This window comes from Salvelinus alpinus, chromosome 2 (assembly GCF_045679555.1).
Source record: "Salvelinus alpinus chromosome 2, SLU_Salpinus.1, whole genome shotgun sequence".
NCBI classification, from domain to species: domain Eukaryota; kingdom Metazoa; phylum Chordata; class Actinopteri; order Salmoniformes; family Salmonidae; genus Salvelinus; species Salvelinus alpinus.
The window spans coordinates 103,436,162-103,458,474 of NC_092087.1; the positions used below are offsets into that span (position 1 = coordinate 103,436,162).

General features: G+C 41.1%; 3 protein-coding genes and 1 long non-coding RNA gene across 4 annotated transcripts in view; all 4 read right to left on the reverse strand.

The window, feature by feature from the left end:
• Nucleotides 1-22,313, reverse strand: part of LOC139546596 (zinc finger protein 420-like) — a 174,634-nt gene that overhangs the window by 133,940 nt on the left and 18,381 nt on the right. The window lies entirely within an intron of this gene.
• LOC139552094 (zinc finger protein 3-like) lies at nucleotides 4,535-8,217 on the reverse strand. The gene is made up of 2 exons (XM_071363509.1): nucleotides 8,211-8,217; nucleotides 4,535-7,080 (listed from the first exon to the last, which is right to left on the reverse strand). Exons 1-2 carry the CDS (start codon nucleotides 8,215-8,217, stop codon nucleotides 6,386-6,388), a joined length of 702 nt encoding a protein of 233 aa, XP_071219610.1. The 3' UTR covers nucleotides 4,535-6,385.
• Nucleotides 11,416-12,872, reverse strand: LOC139547679 (uncharacterized). Its single transcript, XR_011669581.1, has 3 exons — nucleotides 12,740-12,872; nucleotides 11,726-11,823; nucleotides 11,416-11,590 (listed from the first exon to the last, which is right to left on the reverse strand). It is a non-coding gene; the product is annotated as an uncharacterized lncRNA (long non-coding RNA).
• LOC139552105 (zinc finger protein 436-like) lies at nucleotides 16,388-20,494 on the reverse strand. Its single transcript, XM_071363519.1, has 2 exons — nucleotides 20,449-20,494; nucleotides 16,388-19,090 (listed from the first exon to the last, which is right to left on the reverse strand). Exons 1-2 carry the CDS (start codon nucleotides 20,492-20,494, stop codon nucleotides 18,054-18,056), a joined length of 1,083 nt encoding a protein of 360 aa, XP_071219620.1. The 3' UTR covers nucleotides 16,388-18,053.

Below are 22,313 nucleotides of genomic sequence, written 5' to 3' on the forward strand. Positions count from 1 at the left end.
GTGCCACTTGAATTAAAGGGTATCTACACCCAAAAATGAAACTGTCTTAGATTTTTCTCAGACGACAAAAGTGGTCTCCTTTTGTTGTTTTTCTATTAACAATGTGATTTTGAGAGCGAAAAACTGAAAAACAGAGACAATCTCAGAAACCTGGAAAATTACTAAACGGAGAAAACAGAATTTGAGAAAATATATTAAATATTCTATTGATTTTCTCTCATTATGTCACACCAGACTTCGCTTTGGCTCCCCCTCCTGTCCAGCTCAGGCGTTCAGCGTTGCCGGCCTTCAAGCTGCTGCCGAACCTACTGCTGTCAAACGCCCTTCACTCATCAACCCCCGGCCTTCTAGCTGCTGAGAAAATGGAATCTAGATTTTAAATCTACTGCTGTCAAACGCCCTTCGCTCATCAACCCCCGGCCTTCTAGCTGCTGCCGAACCTACTGCTGTCAAACGCCCTTCACTCATCAACCCCCGGACTTCTAGCTGCTGCCGAACCTACTGCTGTCAAACGCCCTTCACTCATCAACCCCCGGACTTCTAGCTGCTGCCGAACCTACTGCTGTCAAACGCCCTTCACTCATCAACCCCCGGCCTTCTAGCTGCTGCCGAACCTACTGCTGTCAAACGCCCTTCACTCATCAACCCCCGGACTTGTCTCGTCATCATTACACGCACCTGGTTCCAATCGCCCCTCTATCACTGTATATATACACTCCCTCTGCCATTTTGTCTTTTGTTGGTCATTGTAAATGTTACTGGTTTTCCTGAGAGGAATCTCTCCTACTATTTCCTGAGTTCTTTATATAGTTCACCCTGTGCCTTTTTGTTTATGAAGATCTAATTTGAGCACAACAACGTTTGGGTTTTGTTCCGCTTTGATCTGTTGGTGCTGAAATAAATTCAGTCGTTCCAAACCTGAGACTGCATCCTTCCAACTCCTCTCTACACCAGTAACACATTATCTAGGAGAGTGTAGAGCAGTGTTAACCAATCCTACTCCTCTCTACACCAGTAACACATTATCTAGGATAGTGTAGAGCAGTGTTAACCAATCCTGGTCCTCAATTACCACCAACAGTAACACATTATCTAGGATAGTGTAGAGCAGTGTTAACCAATCCTACTCCTCTCTACACCAGTAACACATTATCTAGGATAGTGTAGAGCAGTGTTAACCAATCCTACTCCTCTCTACACCAGTAACACATTATCTAGGAGAGTGTAGAGCAGTGTTAACCAATCCTGGTCCTCTCTACACCAGTAACACATTATCTAGGATAGTGTAGAGCAGTGTTAACCAATCCTACTCCTCTCTACACCAGTAACACATTATCTAGGATAGTGTAGAGCAGTGTTAACCAATCCTGGTCCTCCACTACCTCCAACAGTAACACATTATCTAGGAGAGTGTAGAGCAGTGTTAACCAATCCTACTCCTCTCTACACCAGTAACACATTATCTAGGAGAGTGTAGAGCAGTGTGAACCAATCCTGGTCCTCCACTACCCCCAACAGTAACACATTATCTAGGAGAGTGTAAAGCAGTGTTTCCCAATGCTGGTCCTCCAGTACCCCCAACAGTACACATTTTTACTGTTGTAGAGTAACAGCTGTATCCTGAAGTGACCTTTAACCTCCCTGCTCCTCAATACTTCTTCCATTGGATCAAAGCTTCAGCCAAGTAGGATACATGATAGTGGCAACACATGGAGTTGGGTTGGATATAGTCATGGTAGGATACATGATAGTGGCAACACATGGAGTTGGGTTGGATATAGTCATGGTAGGATACATGATAGTGGCAACACATGGAGTAGGGTTGGATATAGTCATGGTAGGATACATGATAGTGGCAACACATGGAGTTGGGTTGGATATAGTCATGGTAGGATACATGATAGTGGCAACACATGGAGTAGGGTTTGATATAGTCTTGGTTAACAAAATTCTTTACTCAACCTATTGTGCAGCTTTCTGTTGCAGGATCTTTTTATGGGGGGGTGCCCTTTTTTGTTTATACTTCACACACATGGTTATGGGCTTTAAAGAAGAAGACACCAGTACCATGTCAGATACATTTTAAATGTACACATATTTGAGTTTACATCCCAATATGACACTTCATCACAGAAGACTGAAATGTAACAAAACTACTCTTGTGTTTATTGAGCTGTACACTGAGATGCTCAGTTGGTCAATATTCCCCTCCAGTGATTCCCCAACATCTTGTCAACATGTTCAATAAAAATGGATCAGATATCTAATACCAGTCTATCTTTATAGACATGTATCCACAACAAGGCCTCTCATATAGTCTGCAAAAAAATCTCAAAATTTCACATTTTTTTTAACATCTTTATTTTCATGCATATAACTTGTCAAAAATCATTTTTATTACCAAATTCAGTCTTTCGTGTGGACAATATTTTTTTCATGTTTTCATGACTGCTTGAGATTAGGTCCCTGAATGGTCAAAAAGCTCTTCAAATAGAAGTACGTTTATAGCACAAAATATCTTACAGGTAGGTCCTCTCTCACTCTCTCTCATCATGTCACAAGCTGAGAGGCTCCCAGAGGCAGGGCCATAAAAGGCCCCAGCTCACTCAACTGCCCCTCCCCTCTCCAACAGCCATCAACCCAGAACATCCTGAAGACAGAACATCTAAAAGATCATCTGGGAATCCTTTCTTCCTCATGGAGCTTTTCAAAAGTGAGGTGAATATTCAATGTGATGTTTGTTCAGCGCATTCGGAAAGTATTCAGACCCCTTTACTTTTTCCACATTTTGTTACGTTACAGCCTTATTTGAAAATGGATTTTAAAAATATATATATATATTCAGCAATCTACACACAATAGCCCATCATTTGGGGTGGCAGGTAGCCTATTGGTTAGAGCATTGGGCTAGTAACCATAAGGTTGATGGATCGAATCCCTGAGCTGACAAGGTAAAACTCTGTTGTTCTGACCCTGAACAAGGCACTGTTCAGCGGTAGGCCGTCATTGTAAATAAGAAATTGTTCTTAACTGACTTGCCTAGTTAAATATAAAACATCTAATTACAAAGCAAAAACAGGTTTTTAGAAACATTTATTAAAGATAAAAAATATACCTTTACATAACAGTAAGTATTCAGACCCTTTATATGAGACTGTCAGAGTAAAAACCAAACCATGAGGTAGAAGGAATTGTCTGTAGAGCTCCGAGACAGAATTGGGTCGAGGCACAGATCTTGGGAAGGGTCCCAACACATTTCTGCAGCATTGAAGGTCCCCAAGAACACAGTGGCCTCCATCATTCTAAAATGGAAGAAGTTTGGAACCACCAAGACTCTTCCTAGAGCTGGCGGCACAGCCAAACTGAGCAGTCGGGGGAGATGGGCCTTGGTCAGGGAGGTGACCAAGAACCCGATGGTCACTCTGACAGAGCTCTAGAGTTCCTCTGTGGAGATGGGAGAACCTTCCAGAAGGACAACCATCTCTCCACCTCTCCACCAATCAAGCCTTTATGGTAGAGTGGCCTGACGGAAGCCCCTCCTCAGTAAAATGCACATGACAGCCCACTTGGAGTTTGCCAAAAGGCACCAAAAGGACTTTCAGACCATGAGAAACCAGATTCTCTCGTCTGATGAAACCAAGATTGAACTCTTTGGCCTGAATGCCAAGCGTCACGTCTGGAGGAAACCTGGCACCATCCCTGGGGGGAAGCATGGTGGTGGCAGCATCATGCTGTGGGGATGTTTTTCAGCAGCAGGGACTAGGAGATTAGTCAGGATCAAGGGAAAGATGAACCGAGCAAAGTACAGAGAGATCCTTGATGAAAACCTGCTCCAGAGCACTCAGGACCTCAGACTGGGGGTGAAGGTTCACCTTCCAACAGGACAACAACCCTAAGCACACAGCCAAGACAATGCAGTAGTGGCTTCGGGTCAAGTCTCTGGTCTCTGAATGTCCTTGAGTGGCCGAGCCAGAGCCCGGACTTGAACCTGGTCTAACATCTCTGGAGAGACCTGAAAATAGCTGTGCAGCGACGCTCCCCATCCAACCTGACAGAGCTTGAGAGAGTCTGCAGAGAAGAATGGGAGAAACTCCCCAAATACAGGTGTGCCAAGCTTGTAGCGTCATACCCAAGAAGACTCAATGCTGTAATCGCTGCCAAAGGTGCTTCAACAAAGTACTGAGTAAAGGGTCTGAATACTTATGAACATTTTATTTTTCAGTTGTTAAAAAATAAAATAAAATTTGCAACAATATCTAAAGACCTGTTTTTGTTTTGTCATTATGGGATATTGTGATGTCATAATGGGATATTGTGTGTAGATTGATGAGGGGAAAAATGATTTAATACATTTTAGAATAAGGCTGTAACGTAACAAAATGTGGAAAAATGTCAAGGGGTCTGAATACTTTCTGAAGGCATTGTATATAGCCATGTTATAAAGTATGAAAAGGCTTGTTCATTCACATGTCATGAAATCACTATGACATCATCATATTTGTATATATCCTAATGAATAAACTTTGGCTGGAAACATGGTTATTATTTATTTATTTAACAAGGTAAGTCAACTGAGAACACATTGTCATTTACAGCAACAACCTGGGGAATCATTACAGGGGAGAGAAGGGAGGATGCATGAGCCAAATTGTAAACAGTTTATATAGTTTACACAAATATTAGTCTCTTAGCTCTTATTGCAGGACTTTGACTGTGGTACATCACCTCCCCAGTCAACCTATTGTCAGAGGGGTGTATTATGACATCATATAGAACTACTCAGACATTCTAAATATCACTTGATTATCAGAGGTTCATCCATATCATGAAGGTGGATATTGATCCAACCATTTCAAAAGTAATGACCAGGCTGATGGAAACAGGATATGCCTTTACAATTTTATGAAAGCCGACAGACGATATGTTAGTTCGTTTTACATGGTGGGGTCTTTTTGTGTCAGTAAAAATGTTTAAGCGAGAAATGGCGGTGGAAACTCCTTTATGCTCAAATATTTATATTTAAGTTTTGTCACGCAAAGCCTTTTATCTGCAATGAGTATGTTTGATAGAAACATTTCTGGTGGGAAAATGCGTATATTGTTTTATGCAGATTTTAGAATATTCACATGAAAATCTGTCTCAAATTGCATGGAAACTTAGCTACTAAGGTGGATATTGATCCAACACCTGCCACGTATTCAAACCAGCCCACTGGGCACAGACGTCAGTTCAACATCTAGTTTCTATTTACATTTCTTTGAGTCGTCAACTAAAGTGAATTCAACATGAAATCAACACAAAATGTCACCTGTCATTGGATTTAGGTTGCCAGTTGGATGAAAAATAACTAAAAATAACTGATGTTGATGGCTTTTTACAAATCCAATCAGTTTTTCACATTGATCTAACATCACATGGATTTGTTTTGTTGAAATGACGTGGAAACAACGTTTATTCAACCAGTGGGAGGCTTGTAAATGACCCCAGGAAAGTGGAACGAGGAACTCTTCATTGAGACAATGATAAACAGCAATCCGTGGGAGAGTTGAGGTGGATATTATAAAATAAGGATCTGCTGGAGTCCAAGTCAAACCAAGATTCTTTATTTCTAAGCTCAGAGAGAATAACAGAGTTACACACCGCAGTGTAGACAGTCTGAATTCCTGAAGCATTGGGTGATGAGCACATATCTTTATAGTTTCCTGTTCCTGGGAGGAACTTCGTTCATACAAGGATGCAGGTGGAGCTGGTTTGCAACACAGGAAGATACTCCCAAGAACAGGAGATTATAATAGGACAGTTTCACAAGGTTAGTCACATAATCAGTTATGTGGACACACATACAATTAACATTTTCCGTTACAGTCTGAATATTTGAATTTCATTAAATCATCAGTGGGCCAACAATGCAAATGTAAACAATGGAACAAATGCATCACATCCAAATATCACTGTATTATCTGTAGTGCTGGAGGAATGACACACCCAGATAAACACACACAAAGAGTTTTAAAAAGGACCATTTAAACACATGGAATCTGATCTACTTTATATTCAAACTGACATACTCCATATTAAATTCATGTTTTCTAATAAAAACAAACAAATATATGTTTGAGTATACCTTGTACCATTTAATTTCATATGGTAAAAACAAGTAAACACATTATCAGTCAACAATATAAGACAATGGGAGCACTGTATATGTTCTCTGATGAATTTTAAGTCAATGAGATGTGAAATAACAATATACAAGTAATTCTTCTCTTATGTGTGGATTCTCTCATGACGTTTAAGTGACTGTGATGAGTAATATGTTTTCCCAGTCTGAGCAATTTCTAAGCCTTCTCCTCTGTGTGTAGTCTCATGCGTTCTTTCAGGCTTCCTAAATGGGCAAAAACTTTGCACCCTGGGAGGAGTGGTAAGGCTTCTCCCCTCTGTGTATTTTCTCGTGTTGGTTCAGGTTGCTTTTCTGATTAAAACTCTTTCCACAAATGCAGCAGTGGTAATACTTCTCTCCTGTGTGAATTCTCTCGTGAGCTTTAAGGGTTCCTAAAAGCACAAAACTCTTTCCACACTGGGAGCAGTGGTAAGGCTTCTCCCCTGTGTGTATTCTCTCATGTTGTTTCAGATGACAAGGCCGTTTGAAACTCTTTCCACACTGGGAGCAGTGGTAAGGCTTCTCCCCTGTGTGTATTCTCTCATGTTGTTTCAGATGACAAGGCCGTTTGAAACTCTTTCCACACTGGGAGCAGTGGTAAGGCTTCTCCTCTGTGTGTATTCTCTCATGGGCTTTAAGGATTCCTAAAAGCTTAAAACTCTTTCCACACTGGGAGCAGTGGTAAGGCTTCTCCCCTGTGTGTATTCTCTCATGAGCTTTAAGGGTTCCTAAAAGCTTAAAACTCTTTCCACACTGGGAGCAGTGGTAAGGCTTCTCCCTTGTGTGTATTTTCTTGTGTTGTTTCAGGTTCCATAACCGGTTACAACCCTTTCTAAAGTGGGAGCACTGGTGCCGTCTTGCTGGTTCGGACGTCCCTGGCTCTGGTTCCTCTGAGTCTGGTCTTTCTCCTGCCAAAGACACTGTGTTATTTTTAAATTAGAGACCCGAATGAAACCTCCACATGATAAAACAACCTTGCTACGATGGTAAATCCTAAATCAGATCTCTCTATAATTGTTAAAACTGGCCTCAGGTTATTGTGTGATTTTAAAACAAATGTAGAGCTTCCTGGCAATTACTGCTACGTTTACATTACTTATTTTATTCATTCTGTTGTACAAGTCAGAACACAAACTAGACAGTTCTAGGACACTGAAGTCACAGACGTCGCTAGATTCCAATCAAGCAGGTGGTTCTAAATATATAACTTTCATAGCTGTATGATACAGAATGTGACCTACACACTTCCTTAAACATAAAATAACTAAAGAAGTAATTTTGTGTGGAAGTCCAAAACTTGTTTTTACGTCGAAAATACAAAGCACAAGATACAAAGCACTTGAACTTTGTGAAGCATTTATTTGGGCTGCAATTTCTAAGGCTGGTAACTCTAATGAACTTATGCATCAGAAGTAACTCTGGGTCTCCCATTCCTGTGGTGGTCCTTAAAGTAATGATGGACTGTTGTTTCTCTTTGCTTATTTGAGCTGTTCTTGACATAATATGAACTTCGTCTTTTACCCAATAGGGCTATCTTCTGTATACCACCCCTACCTTGTCACAACACAACTGATTGGCTCAAACACATTAAAACCTGTTATGGCTAGGGGTTCCGCTAGCGGAACGTTTCGACAACATCCGGTGAAATTGCAGAGCGCAAAATATATATTTTTTAAATTAGAAATATTTAACTTTCATGCATTCACAAGTGCAATACACCAAATTAAAGCTTAACTTCTTGTTAATCTAGCCACCGTGTCAGATTTCAAAAAGGCTTTACGGCAAAAGCAAACCATGCGATTATCTGAGGACAGCACCCCATCAAACAAACACATGACAATCATATTTCAACCCGCCAGGTGCGATACAAAACTCAGAAATAACTATATAATTCGTGCCTTAAGTTTGAAGAGCTTCTTCTGTTGGCACTCCAATATGTCCCATAAACATCACAAATGGTCCTTTTGTTCAATTAATTCCGTCGTTAAATCTCCAAAATGTCCATTTATTTGGCGCGTTTGATTAAAAAAAAACACCGGTTCCAACTCACCCAGCATGACTACCAATATCTAATAAGTTAAGTTACCTGTAAACGCTGTCCAAACATTTCAAACAACTTTCCTAATCCAACTTTAGGTATTTTAAAATGTAAATAACCGAGAAAATTTAAGACGGGATAAACTGTGTTCAATACAGGATAAAAACAAGGTGAAGCGTGTGACCTGGAGCGCGGATCAAAACATTAGAGAGCACTAGGCTGGACCCTCGTTCTGAATAGCCGTACTTCTTCATTTCTCTAAAGAAAAACATCAACCAATTTCTAAAGACTGTTGACATCTAGTGGAAGCAATAGGAACTGCAACCAAGTGCCACAGAAAAGTGCCACACAAAGCCATTTGAAAACAGTCACCTCAACAACAAAAAATTCCTCCTGGATGGTTTGTCCTCGGGGTTTCACCTGCCAAATAAGTTCTGTTATACTCACAGACATTATTTTAACAGTTTTAGAAACTTTTGAGTGTTTTCTATCCAAATCTACCAATTATATGCATATCCTAGCTTCTGGGCCTGAGTAGCAGGCAGTTTACTTTGGGCACGCTTTTCATCCGGACGTGAAAATACTGCCCCCTATCCCAAACAGGTTAAGGAAAGAAATTCCACAACTTAACTTCTAAAAAGGCACACATGTTAATTGAAATGCATTTCAGGTGACTACCTCATGATGCTACAGTCCTCCTTTAAGACTCCATGCTACAGTTCTCCTCTAAGACTCCATAATGTTTCATCATTAGACGCTACAGTCCTCCTTTAAGACTCCATGCTACAGTCCTCCTTTAAGACTCCATCATGTTTAGAATGTGTCTGGAAGCGCTACTCTATCTATTCTACTCTCATCCTTTCAGTTTTAATCATATTTATTATAATAATGTTATATTAGGTAATAACTAACTTTAATAACTAGGGTTAATACCTGGCTGGCGCCCCAACAAAATCTTTATCTTTCCCCCCCTCTAACAATACCGCTACAGAATTAGCATAGTAGGCCATGTAACTGAAGGTAATCAGAAATATTTAGGACTAACTTATTCCTTGCCACCCATTCTGAAACTAACTGCAGCTCTTTGTTAAGTGTTGCAGTCATTTCAGTCGCTGTGGTAGCTGACGTGTACAGTGTTGAGTCATCCGCATACATAGACACACTGGCTTAACTCAAATGTCATTGGCATGTTGTTGGTAAAGATTGGAAAAAAGAAGGTGCCAAACAGCTGCCCTGGGGAATTCCTGATTCTACCTTGATTTTGTTGTACAGGCTTCCATTAAAGAACACTGTGTTCTGTTAGACAGGTAGCTCTGGGGCGGCAGGTAGCCTAGTGGTTAGAGCGGTAGGCCAGTAACCGAAACATTGCTGGATCAAATCCCCGAGCTGACAAGGTAAAACTCTGTCGTTCTGCCCCTGAACAAGGCAGTCCTAGGCCGTCATTGAAAAAAATTATTTGTTCTTAACTGACTTGCCTAGTTAAATAAAGTTTACATTTAAAAAAAAAGCTCTTTATCCACAATATAGCAGGGGGTGTAAAGCCATACGTTTTTTTCAGCAGCAGACTACGATCGATACTGTCAAAAGCCGCACTGAAGTCTAACAAAACAGCCCTAACAATATTTCTATCATCATCAACTTCTCTCAGCCAATCAGTCATTTTGTAAGTGCTGTGCTTGTTGAATGAACTTCCCTATAAGCTGAAAGTCTCAATTTGTTTACTGTAAAATAGCATTGTATCTGGCCAAACACCATTTTCTTTTTTTTTTTATGTAAGGGTTGGTAACAGGTTGATTGGTCGGCTATTTAAGCCAGTAAAGGGAGCTTTACTATTCTTGGGTAGTGGAATGACTTTAGCTTCCCTCCAAGCCTGAGGGAACACACTTTCTATTAGGCTTAAATTGAAGATAATGCGAATAGAAGTGGCAATATCGGCCGCTATTATCCTCAATCACTTTCCATCCACGTTGTCAGACACCAGTGACATGTCATTGTTGATTTTTTTGCCCAAAATTTCATTTAAGGTACTCCAAAGCTTTTTAAAATCATCCTTCATGTCATTTATCTTTGTTTCATAGTGTAGTTTCTTCTTTTTATTCAGTTTAGTCACATGATTTCTCAATTTGCAATAGGTTTGCCAATCAGTTATACAGCCAGACCTATTTGCCATCTCTTTTGCCTTCCCCTTCATTATACCATTTTTAAATTCCTCATCAATCCACGTGGATTTAACAGTTTTTACAGCCATCTGTGGATTAGATGAAGGAGGGGTTGAGGTCAGGACAGATTCTCATCAGGGAGATAAAGGTTTGGTATCCTGTTACCCTCTTTACTCTCTTCCTGTGGAACCATAAGATGTAAGGATTGGAGAGAAGGAGGAGTGTCCTAAGTGGGATATATATCTGGATGGAACAAATGTTGGGATGTCTGAATAACAGCTGTACATAACCTTTGGGAATAATTAAACTTGGTTAAAGCTTTTCTAGTGTCCGTGAGTTATTTACTGTGGAAAAAAATAACCAAACAACATCAACAACATAGGAATCACTACAAACAATTGTATGACCTCTTATATAGCACATTAGGCCCAGCCTTTTGGAACTGTGGTTTTCCTAGATATGGCTACTATATTGTGATCACTACATCCGATGAATTTGGATACTGCTTTCAAACACATTTCTGCAGCATTAGTAAAGATATGATCAAAATATGTGGATGATTTCATTCCTCTACTGTTTGTAACTACCCTGGTAGGTTGACTGATAACCTGAACAAGGTTGACGGCACTGGTTACAGTTTGAAGCTTTCTCTTGAGTGGGCAGCCTGATCACAGCTTTCCTCTAGTATTAGTTAATTCATTAACAGTGTCTGGAGTTTAGTTTGCCTGTTCTACAGTCTTGTAAAGATAGGGGGGTTGACTGGGACAGGCAATGTAACATCCATAATGTTTTAAGAAAAAGTTTTTGTAAAATTTGCACCTTACAACGGATCATTGAAACTTTCTCTCCAAAGCTAACTTTCATCAAGGTTTTATATGGTCTATTGGTTTCTCTCTTTTCATTGGCAGAATCCTTTTTCAGTGTTATGATATTCATAACATCCATATCCACCAGTCTGACTTCCTGTCAACTAACAGACCTCTGCTGGTTGTCCTGGTAACAGATACTAGTGGGCAGATCTATTTTATTTGTTCAAACTAAACTACAACACTTACCTTGATGAGTCAAATCTGATCCTTTCTTCTCTTCTCCTCCTCTCACAGTTCCACTCAGCCCCGTTGTTTTCCTGCAGTCCACCAGCAGCACAGACAACCTCTTCATACCCAGCAGTAAGGTGCTACCGGGAGAGGCACGACACGGGGACTCCAGGAGGGAGGAAGGGCTAGTGTTGTCCTGGTAACCATAAAGAGGGGACACAGACACATAACATTATGGATGCTAATGTCACTGTTGTCATGAAGTGCTTTACAGAAACCCAGCCCAGACCCAGACAGAGCAAGCTGTATGCTAGACCAGACCAAGCTGTACCATCTGGTGTTCTGTTCTGGAGAGACTCTTCTCTGACTCGTCAGTATCAGGATGTTGTTGAGGTTCCCCAGAGGATCCACCATAGTCATGTCTCTCTCCTGTGTGAATGACAACATCAAACAGACAGTCAACTTATAACCGTCTATTACAATCATAGGGTCTCAAAAAAAATGGTAACTTTCATCATGATTTTTAAATATATTGTTTGTGATGCAAATGTGAAAGGGTGACTTTCACGTATACTTGAGTCATTTTCTATTAAGGTATCTTTACTTATATTCAAGTATGACAATTGGGTACTTTTTCCACCACTGTGATTCATTGGGTCTTACAATAGGCATGAATGTGTCTAAAAAGGGCCTATAAAATATTATTTGTGATGCAAATGTTAAAGGGTCGTTCCACTAAATGGGTGCCTTTTGTGTCCCTTTGATATTTTAAGTAGAAATTATGCAACAATATTGAATTTTAAAAGCCTGTTATATTAGATGAGGGGAACTTTAATATAGACCACATGGAGAATTCAATACATCTAATTTAAAAGTCCCCAAAATAAATGTACCAATGGCAGACTGAACCTTTAAGAATGTATACAGTAGGAAACGGGTGGGTATAATTTGTGGAACGTTCCAACAGGAATCTGTTCCAAAAACTTCGTAAATGACAAGGATGCCAACAAACAACGCATACAAAGTAGCATGATCAATTCACCTAGCTAACTAGCTGCCAAAAGGGCATCAACTCACCATGTAGCTTATTCTTAATGTTTGTCCATAGGCTACCAGAGTGAGGACAGACATTTTTCAGAATAAACGTGGTGAGTGAAACACTTTATGAAATAGCCCACTCCCTACCCGGTATCCTATTCTGCCGCTATACAACTGTGTATGCGTTGTTTGTTGGCATCCTTGCTCGAAACATATTCAAGTATAGAACTTCAGTAGAAAGCCCCTTAAAACCACACATTAGTTCAACAACTGCATAGTTTGTGCCCATGTTTAAGAAAGTACTCACTGGTGTTAATCGGATCTTCTGTCTCCTCCTCTTTCACTCCCAAAACGTCTTCCTCCTTCACCTTTATTGAGATAGCATCCTCTTCCTCTCTAAAAGGTTCTTTCTCTTCTTTCACTATAACAGGTTCCTCTTCTTCCTTCACTATAACAGCCTCTTCTTCCTTCACTATAACAGCCTCTTCTTCCTTCACTATAACAGCCTCTTCTTCCTTCACTATAACAGCCTCTTCTTCCTTCACTATAACAACCTCCTCTTCCTCCTTTTTCATTCTGAAAGGTTCTTTCTCTCCTTTCACTGTAATACCCTCCTCTTCTTCTTTCACGACAATGTTCAGCGCCAGAGCTTCTTTCTCCGTCCAGCAGACCTCCTCTTCTTTAGCAGGGGATGAGTAGTTTAGTGAACTCATGGTCAGGGATGTTAGCTAGCTAGTTAGCATTAGCGACTAGCCTAGTGCTAGGCTCAGCATCAATCTTTAACAAGTTTGCAAATTGAACAAGCAAATTAGGTTAAAGTTAACCAGTTAATACGTCTACAGAATTGTGTTTACAACAGTGAGATTAGCTAATGTACATAAACGTGGTCTAAAGCGTCAATCTTTCAGTTTTATGTTGGCTTGCAAGCTACCGAGGCGGTTGAAAGAGTAGCCGCGTTGTTGTTCCTGAAGAAGCGACCCGTCCAGTAAATTATACGTCACGCAAGAAGCATCGTCTGAAAGACGCACATCCGCCATCTGCTGACTGGAGTGGGTAACGCAGTTTGGAAACAAGTTACTACACTTTTGAATTGGAAAGAACGTCATAATAATTTAACAATAAGCTGATGTTTTTTCTCTTACGTCTTACAAATAATACTTTCCTGTACATAGAAGTAGAAGCTCAATATGAACATGTGGATGATGAATAAATACTTCCATGAATAGGTAGTGTGTTAAAACACATTTGCTCTGTTCATTTTTCACATTCGTTTTTATCTAGATGTGACCATACTACTCCCTTAAAGCCACGCTCTATAAGATACAAATCATCCTGTAAACAATAGAGCAAATACGGTGAAGCATTGTGGTGGCAGCATCATGCTGTGGGGTTGTTTTTCAGTGGCAGGGACTGGGAGACTAGTCATGATCGAGGGAAAGATGAACAGAGCAAATGTATTCTTATTTTGAATCCCAGCCGCCGTAGGAGGCCTTTCGCCTTTTGGTAGGCCGTCATTGTAAATAAGAATTTGTTCTTAACTGACTTGCCTAGTTAAATAAAGGGTAAATAATAAATAAATCAAATAAAAATAAAGTACAGAGAGATCTGAAAACCTGCTCCAGAGCACTCAGGACCTCAGACTGGAGCAAAGGTTCACCTTCCAACAGAACAACAACCCTAAGCACACAGCCAAGACAACGCAGAAGTGGCTTCGGGACAAGTCTCTGAATGTCCTTGAGTGACCCAGCCAAAAATACAGGTGTACCCAAGAATACTCTAGGCTGTAATTGCTGCCAAAGATGCTTCAACAAAGTACTGAGTAAAGGGTCTGAATACTTATGTAAATGTTATATTTCAGTTTTTAATTATAAAATACATTTGCAAAAATGTCTAAAACCCTGTCTTTGCTTTGTCATTAAGGGGTGTTGTGTGTAGTGGTCCCGTGTGGCTCAGTTGGTAGAGCATGGCGCTTGCGACGCCAGGGTTGTGGGTTCATTCCCCACGGGGGGACCAGGATGAATATGTATGGACTTTCCAATTTGTAAGTCGCTCTGGATAAGAGCGTCAGCTAAATGACTTAAATGTAAATGTAGATTGATGGGGGAAACATCCCAATTTAATCCATTTTAGAACAAGGCTGTAACATAACAACATGTGGAAAAAGTCAAGAGGTCTGAATACCTCCCGAATGCACTGTAAGTTATTGTGTATGTAGACCAGAATATCAGGAACAGGCTGGATGTGAGAAGGAGGATGGCATCTCACTGCCATTCTGCATTGGTGTATGTAGACCAGAATATCAGGAACAGGCTGGATGTGAGAAGGAGGGTGCCATCTCACTGCCATTCTGCATTGGTGTATGTAGACCAGAATATCAGGAACAGGCTGGATGTGAGAAGGAGGATGGCATCTCACTGCCATTCAGCATTCAGGAAGTAAACTGAAAATGCCAATTCTCTTCTATGGTTTTCAATGAGGAATATGTGGAATTGGAATTTGGTTTACTTCCTGAATTGACTGGATTTGAAATGGAATTGACTCCGATCCTGGTTTTATTACAAAGCTGTCAACGTAATCATTTAGTCAATCGATGTTATAATGCATAACGCTCACAGATGTGCTTGTTCTCATTCAGAATAGAAGAAAAACATTGTATTATGCACCTGAATAACTTTCGACGTGGACATCTGGTTGATTCTCTGGTTGATTCTCTGCTCAACAACACTGACTGTGAATCAATCTGGTTGATTCTCTGCTCAACAACACTGACTGTGAATCAATCTGGTTGATTCTCTGCTCAACAACACTGACTGTGAATCAACCTGGTTGATTCTCTGCTCAACAACACTGACTGTGAATCAATCTGGTTGATTCTCTGCTCAACAACACTGACTGTGAATCAATCTGGTTGATTCTCTGCTCAACAACACTGACTGTGAATCAACCTGGTTGATTCTCTGCTCAACAACACTGACGGTGTCAAACTTTGATGTGTGTCCAGGCTGTCACTTCTGTCATCAGCTACTAACACCAGTGCTGCACCTTTGTCCTTGAGAGACTGGATGACGGCTTCCTGCTCCCTCTTCCATAGTGACAACACTGATGGCTCAACATGGGTTTCTGAGAGACTGGATGACGGCTTCCTGCTCCCTCTTCCATAGTGACAACACTGATGGCTCAACATGGGTTTCTGAGAGACTGGATGACGGCTTCCTGCTCCCTCTTCCATAGTGACAACACTGATGGCTCAACATGGGTTTCTGAGAGACTGGATGACGGCTGCCTGCTCCCTCTTCCATAGTGAGAACACTATTTTCATTCCCACAGCCTTCATCACCGTCCCTGGAGTGTCTTCGCTGCACATCAGACAAGTTCTGAAGAGTTCCAGAAGCTGTGATTGAAACACGATGTACTTCATCTCCTTGTTAGGAGCAGAGTTTCAGACTCTCTGAAATAATATTATGAGTGGCAATACATCAACAGCACAAAGTTAATATGTTACTATGTCCAGTAATGGCACCACCACCCATCAACCCATTCTCTTCTTGATGTCAAAGCTGCAGTGTATTGTTGTTATAGAAGTTTATGATTAATAATCCTATTTATTTAAAGCCCAACTAAGATGTCACCATACTATTCTGTCAGAGGAGTGTATTATGACATCATATAGAACTACTCAGACATTCCAAATATCACTTGATTATCAGAGGGGTGTATTATGACATCATATAGAACTACTCAGACATTCCAAATATCACTTGATTATCAGAGGGATGTATTATGACATCAGATAGAACTACTCAGACATTCCAAATCAGTCTTCATCCATATCATGTAGGTGGATATTGATCCAACCAATTCAAAAGTAATGACCGGGCTGATGGAAACAGGATCTGCACTTTTATAAATGCCAACAGACAAGTTGTTAGTTGTCTTTTTGTGTCAGTAAAAAATGTATAAGCGAGAAATGGCTGTGGAAACGGCTTTATAAGCAAATATTTATATAATAACTGTAGTGTCTCTTATTACTTATTTATATCATAAGTAAGACTCCCCATACAAGGAATGGAACTGCAGCTTCACAATTACTAAAACGAGTTAGTACCAGATTAACATAGAACAACACTGCGCATGACCAAGGGTGCTCCGTTCTTAAAGGGGACATCAGTAATTAACAGAACATAACATTTCTTCTCTTATTCAATCAGACTTTAACCAAACCACAACTGAAACATGTCCCAGAACTTGTTGTAGTTATTTTGTATATTTTTAATTTGAACTTGAACAGTTCGTTTTTGTTTGTGTTTGTTTATAAGTCCAGTCTGTCTGGTGGACGGTGCCTTCGTTCTGGGTAGCGCCTAGGATTGAAAAGTGAAATTTGTAAGGCTTCTTTCTCCCTGTGTGTATACGCTCATGAGCTTTCCGCTTCCCTAACTCCGTAAAACTCCTTCCACACTGAACGCAATGGTATGGCTTCTCCCCGTGTGTATTTCGCTCATGATATTTCATGTTTCCTAACATGTTAAAACTCTTTCCACAATGGGAGCAGTGGTACATCCCTGTTAGTGAACATTTATCCTTTGCCAAGATAATCCATCCACCTGACAGGTGTGGCATATCAAGAATCTGATTAAACAGCATTATCATTACACATGTGCACCTTGTGCCGGGGACAATAAAAGGCCACAAAAATGTGCAGTTCTGTCACACAACACAGCGGGCAATTGGCATGCTGACTGCAGGAATGTCCATTGAGGTGGTTGCCAGGGGATTTTATGTACAGCACCAGTCAAAAGTTTGGACACACCTACTTATTCAAGGGTTTTTCTTTATTTTCACTACTAAATAACACATATGGAATCAGTAACCAAAAAAAGTGTTAAATAAATCCAAATATATTTTAGATTCTTCAAACTTGCCACCTTTTGCCTTGATGACAGCTTTGCACACTCTTGGCATTCTCTCAACCAGCTTCACCTGGAATGCTTTTCCAACAGTCTTGTAGGAGTTCCAACACATGCTGATAATGCTGTTGGCCACTTTTCCTAACCTCTGTGGTCCAATTCATCCCAAACCATCTCAATTGGATTGAGGTCAGGTGATTGTGGAGGCCAGGTCATCTGATGCAGCACTCCATCACTCTCCTTCTTTGTCAAATAGCCCTTACACAGCCTGGAGGTGTGTTGGGTCATTGTCCTGTTGAAAAACAAATGATAGTCCCACTAAGCCCAAAACAGACGGGATATCGCTGCAGAATGCTGTGGTAGCCATGCTGGTTAAGTGTGCCATTAACTCAAAATAAAATCACTGACAGTGTCAACAGCAAAGCACCCGCACACCTCCTCCTCTATGCTTCACGGTGGGAACCCCACATGCGGAGATCATCTGTTCACCTACTTTGCATCTCACAAAGACATGGCGGTTGGAATTAAAGATCTCAAATTTGGACTCATCTATCCCACCATGTATTGGGCATTCTCCTGTCCTATGTCCTACTGTTCAGAGGCCTACATCTTTCCTATGTCCTACTGTTCAGAGGCCTACATCTTTCGTATGTCCTACTGTTCAACAGCCTACATCCTTACCTCCTGTGTGGTTTATTTCATGTCTTCTCAGGTTACCTAACTCCTTAAAACTCTTTTCACACTGGGAGCAGTGGTAAGGCTTCTCCCCGTGTGTATTCTCTCATGTGTTTTCAGGTTACATAACTGGGCAAAACTTTTTCCACACTGGGAGCAGTGGTAAGGCTTCTCCCCTGTGTGTATTTGCTCATGTCTTTTCAAGCCACTTAAGTGGTTACAACCCTTTCCACACTGGGAGCAGTGGTACGGCTTTTCTCCTGTATGTATTGTCTCATGAATCTTCAGGACCCCTAACCTTGTAAAACTCTTTGCACACTGTGAGCAGTGGTATGGCTTCACAGCTGGGTGTATTCTCTCATGTTGGATCAGGTGTCCTTTCTGGTTAAAACTCCCTGTGTGTATTCTCTCATGTTTTTTCAGGTATCCTCTCTGGTTATAGCTCTTTCCACACTGGGAGCAGTGGTAAGGCTTCTCCCCTGTGTGTATTCTCTCATGTTGTTTCAGGTATCCTTTGTGGTTAAAATTCTTTCCACACTGGGCGCAGTGGTAAGGCTTTTCTCCTGTATGTATTCTCTCATGTTGTTTCAGGTCCCGTAACTGTTTAAAACCCTTTCCACACTGGGAGCAGTGGTACGGCTTTTCTCCTGTATGTATTGTCTCATGAATCTTCAGGACCCCTAACCTTGTAAAACTCTTTGCACACTGTGAGCAGTGGTATGGCTTCACAGCTGGGTGTATTCTCTCATGTTGGATCAGGTGTCCTTTCTGGTTAAAACTCCCTGTGTGTATTCTCTCATGTTTTTTCAGGTATCCTCTCTGGTTATAGCTCTTTCCACACTGGGAGAAGTGGTAAGGCTTCTCCCCTGTGTGTATTCTCTCATGTTGTTTCAGGTATCCTTTGTGGTTAAAATTCTTTCCACACTGGGCGCAGTGGTACGGCTTTTCTCCTGTATGTATTCTCTCATGTTGTTTCAGGTCCCGTAACTGTTTAAAACCCTTTCCACAGTGGGAGCAGTGGTGTCCTCTTGCTGGTTTGGATGTCTCTGGCTCTGGTTCCTCGGAGTCTGGTCTTTCTCCTGTCAAAGACAAACAGAGTGTTTATTTAAAGAGACCTGAATGAAACCTCCACATGATAAAACAGCCTTGCTACAAGGGTAAATCAGATCCCTCAATAACCTGAGGCCAGTTTTAACAATCTTGGTGTGATTTTAAAACAGTAATTACCAGCTTCCTGGTAATTACTGATATGTTTACATTACTTATTTTATTCATCCTGTTTTACAAGTCAGAACACAAAAAATAAACAATTCTCGGACACTCTAGACAGACATCGCTGGAATCTAGTCGAGCAGGTGGTTCTAAATATATAACCTTCATAGCTGTATGATACAGAATCCGACCTACACACTTCCTTGAACCAAAACTAAGTAAAGTAATTTTAAGTGGAAGTCCAAAACTAGTTTTTATGTCGAAGACACAAAGCACATCAGTAACATCTCCCCGTTGTTGAAAGGGTTCGAAACGCTATTGAAAAGGCCAATTTATTTAGACGTTCACAAATGTCCACATTTTGACTAAATGCTGATGTCGTGAACTTTTTGGGTAAAGTAAAAAAATAGGGTGAAATATTTTGGGTAGATGTTCCTAAAACTGATAGTAACTATATATAAACTCAGCAAAAAAAGAAACGTCCTCTCACTGTCAACTGCGTTTATTTTCAGCAAACTTAACATATGTTCATACAAATATTTACACAAGATTCAACAACAGACATAAACTGAACACGTTTCACAGACATGTGACTAACAGAAATTGAATAATGTGCCCCTGAACAAAGGGGGGTTCAAAATCAAAAGTAACAGTCAGTATCTGGTATGGCCACCAGCTGCATTAAGTACTGCAGTGCATCTCCTCCTCATGGACTGCACCAGATTTGCCAGTGCTTGTTGTGAGATGTTACCCCACTCTTCCACCAAGGCACCTGCAAGTTCCCGGACATTTCTGGGGGGGGAATGGCCCTAGCCCTCACCCTCCGATCCAACAGGTTCCAGACGTGCTCAATGGGATTGAGATCCGGGCTCTTTGCTGGCCATGGCAGAACACTGGCATTCCTGTCTTGCAGGAAATCGTGCACAGAACGAGCAGTATGGCTGGTGGCATTGTCATGCTGGAGGGTCGTGTCAGGATGAGCCTGCAGGAAGGGTACCACATGAGGGAGGAGGATGTCTTCCCTGTAACGCACAGCATTGAGATTGTCTGCAATGACAACAAGCTCAGTCCGATGATGCTGTGACACCGCCCCAGACCCTCCACCTCCAAATCGATCCCGATCCAGAGTATAGGCCTCAGTGTAACGCTCATTCCTTCGACGATAAACGCGAATCCGACCATCACCCCTGGTGAGACAAAAACGCGACTCGGCAGTGAAGCGCACCTTTTGCCAGTCCAGTCTGGTCCAGCGACGGTGGGTCTGTGCCCATAGGCAACGTTGTTGCCGGTGATGTCTGGTGATGACCTGCCTTATAACAGGCCTACAAGCCCTCAGTCCACTCTCTCTTTGTCCTCAATAGGCTGTCTGAGCACTGATGGAGGGATTGTGCATTCCTGGTGTAACTCGGGCAGTTGTTGTTGCCATCCTGTACCTGTCCCGCAGGTGTGATGTTCGGATGTACCGATCCTGTGCAGGTGTTGTTACACGTGGTCTGCCACTGCGAGGACGATCAGCTGTCCGTCCTGTCTCCCTGAAGCTCTGTCTTAGGCGTCTCATAGTACAGACATTGCAATTTATTGCCCTGGCCACATCTGCAGTCCTCATGCCTCCTTGCAGCATGCCTAAGGCACATTCACACAGATGAGCAGGGACCCTGGGCATCTTTCCTTTGGTGTTTTTCAGAGTCCGTAGAAAGGCCTCTTTGATGTGGAACGGTCGTTAAGACACAAACAGCTGACGGAATTAAAGGTCACAGTTATGACATCAAAGAGGCAAATACTTATTTTCCACCATAATTTGCAAATATATTCATTAAAAATCCTACAATGTGATTTTCTGGATTTTATTTTCTCATTTTGTCTGTCATAGTGAAGTGTACCTATGATGGAAATTACAGGCCTCTCTCATCTTTTTAAGTGGGAGAACTTGGACAATTGGTGGCTGACTAAATACTTTTTTGCCCCAAAAAGCTTATTTCTCTCAAATTGGGCATTATTATTACACAGGTGCACCTTGTGCTGGGGACAATGTCACAGATGTCTCAGAGGGACTGCAGAAATGTCCACTGGAGCTGTTGCCAGGGAATTTAATGTACAGTAACAGTCAAAAGTTTGGACACGCCTACTCCTTCAAGGGGTTTTCTTTATTTTTACTATTTTCTACATTGTAGAATAACAGTAAAGACATCAAAGCTATGAAAAAACATAAGGAATCATGTAACCAAAAAAGTGTTAAACAAGCTTGTGGAAGGCTACCAAAAACGTTTGACCCAAGTTAAACAGTTTAAAGGCAATGCTACCAAATACTAATTGAGTGTATGTTAACTTCTGACCCACTGGGAATGTGATGAAAGAAATAGAAACTGAAATAAATTATTCTCTCAACTATTATTCTGACATTTCACATTCTTAAAATAAAGTGGCAAACTGACCTAAGACAGGGCAATTTTACTAGGATTAAATGTCAGGAATTGTGAAAAACTGAGTTTAAATGTATTTGGCTACGGTGTATGTAAACTTCCGACTTCAACTGTAGATGAAAACTCTCTTGGTAGATGGTGTGGTCTACAGCTTATCATGTGATACTCTACCTCAGGTGAGCAAAACCTTGAGACTTCTTTAGATATTGTCCACAAGCTGTTGTTTACAAATATACATACATTGCCAGGTCGCAATTGTAAATGAGAACGTGTTCTCAATTTGCCTACCTGGTTAAATAAAGGTTAAATAAAAAATAAATAAATAAAATAGACCGTCACCCCTTGTCTTACCAGAGGCTACTGTTCTATCCTGCTGATACAGTGTTATGTCATCGTTCAGCCACGACTCGGTGGAACATATTACAGTTTTTAATGTCCCGTTGGTAGGATATACGTGATCGTAGTTTGTCTATTTTATTATCCAATGATTGTACGTTGGCTAATAGTACCGATGGTAAAGGCAGATTACCCACTCGTCCCCAGATCCTTACAAGGCACTCCGACCTCTGTCCGCGATATCTCCGTCTCTTTCTCCTGCGAATTATGGGGATGAGGGCCTTGTCGGGTGTCTGGAGTAAATCCCTCTCGCCCGAATCATTAAAAAGAAAAA